The 8,174-nt window shown below is 31.9% G+C and overlaps 1 protein-coding gene across 2 annotated transcripts; it reads right to left on the bottom strand.

The window, feature by feature from the left end:
- Positions 1-5,293: 5,293 nt before the first annotated feature.
- On the bottom strand, positions 5,294-7,940 carry LOC130939207 (60S ribosomal protein L7-1-like). Of its 2 annotated transcripts, none has more exons than XM_057867329.1 (6): positions 7,646-7,940; positions 7,041-7,255; positions 6,862-6,956; positions 6,639-6,776; positions 5,730-5,832; positions 5,294-5,653 (listed from the first exon to the last, which is right to left on the bottom strand). In XM_057867329.1, the coding sequence occupies exons 2-6, from the start codon at positions 7,224-7,226 to the stop codon at positions 5,438-5,440; spliced, it is 738 nt and encodes a 245-aa protein (XP_057723312.1). In that variant the 5' UTR covers positions 7,227-7,255; positions 7,646-7,940; the 3' UTR covers positions 5,294-5,437. The 2 variants fall into 2 exon arrangements, with proteins under 2 accessions (XP_057723312.1, XP_057723311.1); XM_057867328.1 differs by having other exon boundaries at positions 7,041-7,229.
- Positions 7,941-8,174: the final 234 nt, after the last annotated feature.

The raw sequence follows: 8,174 nt of genomic DNA, 5'->3' as shown, positions 1-8,174 counted from the left end.
TCTTCATCTCCCAAGATTCAGAGGTGGTGGCTACTACTTTTTCTTTCCTCTTTCTAGAGGATTCTTCAACCTTGGGTGCCATAAGGGGTAATGGAAAGCAAAAAAGTAACGCTTTTCCCACACAAAATTTAAAAGCTTTGCTCGACTACGAGACAAAGAGAAGAATGGAGTAGAAGAAGAAGGAAATAGAAGGAGATAGAGGGAGAGATAGGGCTCGGCCGATGGGGCTTATGAGTGTATGAATTGTCTGTGTGTGATGGGTTAGAGTGAAAGGTGTTTATAGGAGTGGGGAAGGGTTTGGGTTCGGTCATGGGTGGAGAAATGGGAGGAAAATTTGATTTTGAAGTGGGTGGGGGTTAGTGGGAGTTATGATGCATTTGGGAAAGTGATATGGATGTGATTGGGCTAGGGTTTATAGGGAAGTGTGTATGGGTAAATGTGAAAAAAAGAAGGAAGAAGTGGGGTAGGTATAGATGCTGTGGGACCCACTGGTCTTGAGTGGTTAGGAAATTCAGATTCCCTGCCCTGTGCACTGGCGTTGGAGATCTTAGTCAGGGTCGATTCCACGAGGATTGTGGTTTGAAGCAAGCTATGGTTATCTTGCAGATCTTAATTAGGCGGATAGAAGAGTTATTGGATTTGAATGCATAAAAGTGTATAAAATACTTTGTGAATTCGAATGTAACCAGTGATAAGAAGATAGTTAAGGCTTGGAGATGCTTTGTCCTTCTGGATTAACTCTGGTCTTATTGTCTTCTTCAATTGTGAATGATTTCTTCTATGGCAGGCTGTATGTGATTAACGCCATACGGTCGCGGTCGCCAATCTCCTCCAGATCTGAACCCCAGGATTAGTGCGGATCCATTCTGATTGAGGGTGAAGCTCCTGCAGTCCATTCTACTTAATGATCTACTCAAAACGCCATAGACAAGGTCAAATCTTCTGGATCAGAGAATGTTGCGCCTTTGGGTTCTAGCCTCTACCACAGAGACCCTAATCTCCTCATACCTCGGCTGAACTGGTGTCTCGAGAAGTCCCCAATGAAGTCGTGGATTAGCCGTTAAAGAGATGTATAATCAAGCTGACGGTTTGATGCTTTCCAGTCACGTATTCACACGAACCCAAGAAGAACACGAGTGGTTGTCAGGCACGCGGTCTTAGTATGAAGAACAAAGATGATTGTCACGGGTCATCCCTTTCATCAAGTTGAAGAACGAAGATACATCTTCGAATTGAATTAAACACAGACTGAAGAGAAACAGTAAACTTTTATTAATCTAGAAAACTCAGCAGGGCTCCTTCCATCAACCTAGGAAGTTTAGAAACTCATACTGATAGAAAACACAATGATACACGAAAATATGGCTTAAAGGTCTCTAAAGATTATGTAAATATCCCTTAAATACTAATAAATTAATGACTAAGGATTACATAAGAAGGGTAAAACAGTCTTTTTAATCCTAAAATCTACTTCTGGGGCTCACTTGGTGAGTGTTTGATGCCAAGGCATCTTAGGCTACTTTCACAAGCCATTTTCATTTGTTTTCATTAGGTTTCATGCACTTTCTTAAGCTATAAGCAAGTATTTGGAAGAGAACCACTACAAAAAATACTTGGTAATTACAGCGGTTTTTTAGAGTTATTACGGCAGTTTGAATCACCATTATTACCTTGAATGGCGCTCAAGAAAAACCACCATAATTTGAAGTGCCATTGGGTTATTACGGCGGTTTTCGAAAAATTGCCACAATTACCTGGTTATAACGGCGATTTTTGAGTTGGGTTAAAATGGCGGTTCAAACAGGCGTTATTTCCAGATAAAATAACATTTTTTTTGTTGGTTAAAATGGCGGTTCAAACCGCTGTTATTTCCAGAATAAAACGACGTTTTTTGTTGGTTAAAACGGCGTTTATGAATCGCCATTTTTACCTTGGCAGAGTGACATTTTTGGTTGGTTAAAATAGCATTTAAAACCGTCGTTTTTACCCTGATAGTGACATTTTTATTGGTTAAAACGACATTTAAAACCGCCGTTTTTACCATATTAAAATGGCATTTCAAAATTCATAATTCATGGAGTGAGACAAAATTCATGGAGACATTACTTATTAATTTTGAGTTCTTTTTATTATGATGTAGTTCTTTAATAATTCTTTAACAAAGACTTTTTGTTTTTTTTTTTAAATTAGGAGTGAGATTCGAACTCGAAACTTCTAGGTGAAAACGGAGAGATTATGCCATTTAAATTATAATTCGTTGACAAACATTTTTTAATTTATCAATGAGAATTTTTGACATTTATATTTTTGCTCATAATGTTAGATAATTCCACTATATCAACATTTGTAATTATCTAAATTATGGTGAGACTGTGTTGTTTTTTTAATAAAATAAAAAATTGTTTTGTCTTTATTTTAGGTGAATTATCTTTTTCTCTTTCATTTATGTTCTTTCTTTACAAATACATTTTTAAGCATTGTTAACATCCAAACATAAAAAGAACATTTACACCTTTATTAATTTCCGGTTCAAACCTTAAAAGAGCAAGAAATTGAATTTATCAAGTAACAAATTTTAGAGAGAGGTATTTTTGTATCTTATTTTTTTTTCAATTTAATATTATAATAAATAAATAAACAATGAAAATAATTTTTTACATAAAAAATACACACAATAAATTAATTATTATTTTTTAAATTATATACTAAGTTTATTAATTGATTTATAATTTTTAATCTCATTAAAAATTGATATAAAAATCATATACTATATCACTCAACAACATACTAAAATGTACAAACAATTCAAAGTTTGTAAATTTTTAGTCTTTATAGAAACAAATATGGATCAATGTTTAACGTAGATGCTGTTGAGGTTGTTAGTAATGCTAACTTCCATATTTACTGTGTATTTTGCTGAAAATGATAAAATTGATCTATTGAATTATTATATTAAATAAATTGAGTTGATAGCTAAAAGTGATGGTAAAAAATAATAAATTTTAATAATTTTTTAATATTTCTTATTTTTGTGTCAATGTATTACAAATATTTTTTAAAAAAATGATAGAATTGATCTATTAAATTACTAGACTAAATAAATTGAATTGATGACTAAAATAATAATAAAAAATAATAAAGTCGGATGACCTTTAACATTTTTTATTATTGTATCAATGTGTTACAAATATTTTTAAGAATATGGAAAAATAATCTTTGTAAAATTTACATATAATAAAGTGATTTGATAGATAGATATTTCTAACCCATGCATTGCTCAGGTATAGTTTTGTATCTATACATATATACTGTAATATTATTAGTATAAACTTTAAAGGATTGCATCCATTCAACTCTTTTGTTGAAATACTTAAAAGCTATATTTGGTACCTGAGGTTCCTTAAATAAAAATAATACGATAACGTTTATTTAAAATAATGAGTATTGTTTATTTAATTTAAAAATTTTAAATAAATCTATTTGTATTAATTTTAAAATTATTTAAAATAATATAAATACGTTTATTTAAATTAAAAAACTTTAAAGTGACTAGAGTACGTTTATTTAAAATTTTTTAATTTAAAGCGTAATACATACGAATGCATTGATTTTCTGTAGGGAAATTTCAACGGCTAAACATGACCTTTAAATATTTCAACAAAAGAGATGAATAGATATAATCCTTTAAACTAATAATATTATATTATATATGTATAGATACATAATATCTAAAGAGACTAATAAATTTTATATTAAAAATATAACTAAGGATATTTTTGTATGATTATGTTAGATTTTAAACGTTTAGTTTATTATTATATAGTTATTTGATGAATCTGTTTGGCTTTTATTGTATGAATATGGTAGTTTTATATGTCTATTATTGTATGATTCCACTTTAAAAGTTTATAACCAATTTTTCTGTGCGAATTTGGTGGGTTGCATGAAGTTCACCTAGGTAGCGTTTAGTAGAGAGACAGAGACAGAAAGACTGAGATTGAGAGACAGAGACTAAGAGATAGAGATTGAAATAAATCTCAGTATTTTATTTGGTACAAAATGGGAGACAGAAATTGAAACAAAAATGAAATTCTAATTTAATTTACACAAAGAATAAAATTAGAATGAATTAATTGAAAAGATGGTATTTTAAGTATAAACTTTTATTAAAGTTTTCGTCTCCATCTCTAAAAATTTTAGTCCCATGTGTCCCTACTTTTTGGAGGTACTGAAATAATGAAATTTTGAAGACAGAGACATAAATTTTAGTACCAATAGCTACATCCACACTAACATATATGCAAATTAAAATACATATTAATATCTTTCAGTAAATAATTTATTTTAATTTTAATTATAAACTCACTCATTTTTAAATTAATTATATTTTTATTTAACAGTAATTATAAACTCACTTATTATTTTTTTCATAATTATATAATATCTATTAATATTATTTTTCAATAAATACTTGTAGTATATAATAGTATAATAGATATAAACTAATTAATAAATTATTAAAATTCGAAAATAATACTTATTTTAATATAAAAACAAAATAAAAAGTATTTATGATAGAGTAAAATTAACAAAATACTTATTGTTTCTGTTCCATATTGTTTAGAATAGCTAGATATTTTTAAAATATTAGTAAAAATATATATTTTAAATTTTTAATTCTAAATTTTTTACTATATTTTGTTTTTTATTTACGTAGGACCGGGTTAACCGGTTCAACCAGTGACCCACCGATTGAACCAGTGACTCAATAGCCTAACCGATTCGATCACCGATTCGGTTCTGACAACTATGCCAATCTCTGAACCAACAAATATGATACTAAGTCTCAGTCTCTCAGCTTGCCTAGGGTCTGGGATCGAACTTTTACCAATGAAAAAAAATAGATCTTAAAAAATAAAGATAAAGTAATGTTTTTCTGAAATTAAAATTTTTATTTTATTTAAAAAATCCAAAATTAAAATACATTAACTAATGTATGTTATTTGAATATTTATTTATATTTGTTTCATTAGCCAGCATAGTTCAAATTTCGTCTTCTAAATTTTTTTTTTATTACTTTTAATTAAAGATAACCGGATTTGATAAGATAAGGACCGAAGAAAAGATATGAGACATGCAGCATTAATCTAACAGCACTTACCATTAATTATGAAATCTACATTTGATATTATCTATTTGTTCTAATACATTGAAATATCATCAGTAATATATTACTTCTCTAAGATTGAAACACCATTTAAGTCGAAAAAATTGGTAATCAAAATCCAGGGCAAAAGAAAAGAAAGAGTAACATATCTTAATTTGTCTGGGAACATCAATATCAATAGTAACTAGAAAATGAGATACTTGAAGCCAAGATCCTCCTAGGGGCATCACAAACATGATCAAAATTTTGATACAATATATATGATCAAGGTTAATTCATTTTAGAGACTAATTCGTTGATGACATCCTCCCGATTCCCAGAGTCTCCACCATACTTGAAAAGGGTTTTTGATCCTGTCAATCCTCCGACTGGTTTGTTGAGTTCGAAGGGCCACATAAGTTGGATAACTTCCTTAAAGTGTGGACCAACATTATATATCTGATGCACCATGTCTTCTATGCATACAATACCATACTTCCCCAATTCCTATAAATAAAAGAATATGAATCGCAGATACAATGAAGGGGGAAATCACAGTTAAACCAGGAACACCATATATTACCTGCTCAACAATGTTATTATCTGTCAACGGAACTTTCCGCTTCTCTATTTTCATGTGCCCCTTCTTGTAGATTAGCTCCTTTATGCTCTTAAGATTTGGGTATCTACAAAAGAAACAGATTTTCAAGAAATCAAGAATAATTTTAACATCATCCGCTAAACCATTACTTACGATACTATACGTAATAAGTAAACACTAAGCCATTATTTGAAGATATATTCTTCAACACAGATAAGCCCAACTAACAATCTAACATCAACAATACATAAACATCCATACGGAAATTTCAATCATATTCATCTAATAAACTTTCTCTAGTTTTATTTACATTAACGTAGTCCTGACTCCCATGAGCATCTTAGGTTCACTCCCAAGCAATGTAGCATAGTTACGTGCTCTCAAGTCTGAAGTTAAATTAAAACAACTTATAATTAACTAAAACTTATGTAGTATAATAATAGTTAAAATCTTCAGTACAAAATATCTTCAACATAAAAAAGCAACTACCAAATAGATATGGAACACAAAATATCGTATATAAGTTATCAAGTAACTCATTTGACCTTGCTATGCCTACAATTGAAGCGAAAAATTCTATTCATATCAAGACATAATAAACTACATAATATACAATTATACAATAGTAAATGTTTCAGCCCCAGGATGGAAGATATAATACAACCAACTGCAGTTAACTTGAAGTGATAATTCCAAATTTAATAGTTCGGTACCAACACAAAACACACTCCTAATTCCATACAACCCCACAGCTAAAAACCAAATCAACTTCAAATTTTATGGAAGCTCCATAAAGCTACCTTGCCAATGACAGCTAGAAACATAATCACCCCATAACAAATATTTATATTTAACTAGTTATAAAACAAATTAGAAAAATGTTGGTCTTACCCATAGGTAACAAATGGTTCCACCCTCTGCAACTTGGCTAACACTCCATCTGATGGCTTCAAAAAGACAGCATTGAATACTCTTCTCAACCCCAAGCTGTACAAATTTTTTCTTGTTTTCGGATGCATATCATTTTTCCTAAAATAACAAAAGGGATGATACAAACACTTCCTTACTTGTATTCACATAACCAAAAAGGAGAGACAATGAGAGAGGTACACACCCGTGAATCCGAATGACAATTAAGGGCTTGGAGTCTGAGTTCAGCTGTGGAAGTTTCCTCTTTACTCTGCGCTTCATTCTAATAAGGTCCAGCTCCTACAAATGATTATAGCAACAATCACGCAACTCAGAAATAGACTGAATCATGTTCTGGCAGAGACAGAGAGAGATAGGAGTTACCATGTTGCGATATTGAATAACAAAATCCTCGGGCTTTTTTATGGTAGCGTCCTTGTTCTTGTTAGATTGGAAGTTGGAGCGTTCTAATTGAGCCTTTTTCCTAAGAGCCCATGCTTCGTTGCTTTTTCGCTTCTTGAGTATAACCTCTGGTATGAAGTTCAATGGTTTTGATTCCTCTTCTGCCATATTCTGCTATTTGCATACAAACCTTGCAGCTTAGAAATTAGAGCACACACACAAAGAGAAGAGAGAGTCACCGGCGAAGAAGGTATAGTAGATGAGAAATCCCAACAACAAATTAGGACCAGCAATAACAACAAATTTTACTGAAAACTAAAAATTAGGACCATCAACAACAGATTAGGAGCAACAACATCAAATTAACAAAGATTCAGATACAGCTATCACTATATCAGTGCTCTAACCGAAAATCTGTTCTCAAACAACAACAACAACAAACCAAAAATGAGGAATTATTATCAAATAAAAAATTAGGACCAGCAACAACAATAAATTTTACTCAACAAAAAATTAGGACCAGCAACAACAAATTAGTACCAGTGACAGCAACAAATTTTACTCCAAAAATTGGTGAATATACTGACCTCCGAAGAAGACATTGTTGAGTTGCAGGAGAGGTCTTGAACTTCTGCTATTGCTCGGCGAGGGGAGGGCGGCTCGGTTTACCACGATAGCTGGCGCTCTCTGCTACGGCTGCGACGGAGAAGAGCGCTGCGGTTGGGACTCACGACGACGAAGGCACCACTGCTCCTGCGTGAGAAGGATGGAGGAGGAGGAATGGTTGAATGGAGGATGGACTGCTCAGTGCTCACTCTCTCAGAGCATACATCGAGGAAGAGGATGGGAATTCAGAACAAAAAAAAATGAGGGAGGGAGGTGCAGCGTGACTCGCTTAAGGTTAGGGCCAGGGTTTTGTTTCTAGGTTAAGGGGCAAAATAGTAAAACCCTCATCACAGTAGGCTTACCCTCCGTTCAGTTTGGTTCGGTTTCATTGAGTCAATCGAAAACTGAATCGAACCGGTCAGTTTTATAAAAAGACCAAGATTTTTTTTTTAATTCGATTGTTGTAAATTTTGGTTTAGCATTGGTTCGGTACTTATACTCCTCGACTCT

Source organism: Arachis stenosperma, chromosome 7, assembly GCF_014773155.1.
Source record: "Arachis stenosperma cultivar V10309 chromosome 7, arast.V10309.gnm1.PFL2, whole genome shotgun sequence".
Taxonomy (NCBI): domain Eukaryota; kingdom Viridiplantae; phylum Streptophyta; class Magnoliopsida; order Fabales; family Fabaceae; genus Arachis; species Arachis stenosperma.
The sequence above is the reverse complement of the archived record's forward strand: the minus strand, read 5'-3'. Positions and strand labels throughout refer to the sequence as shown.

Bases quoted from the DNA above. Each gene is read 5' to 3' on its own strand.
- LOC130939207 (XM_057867328.1), bottom strand. The intron at 6,957-7,040 runs GTAACTCCTATC...AATCATTTGTAG, and splicing joins TTATTCAATATCGCAACATG to GAGCTGGACCTTATTAGAAT. The intron at 5,833-6,638 runs GTAAGACCAACA...TTTCTTTTGTAG, and splicing joins GAACCATTTGTTACCTATGG to ATACCCAAATCTTAAGAGCA.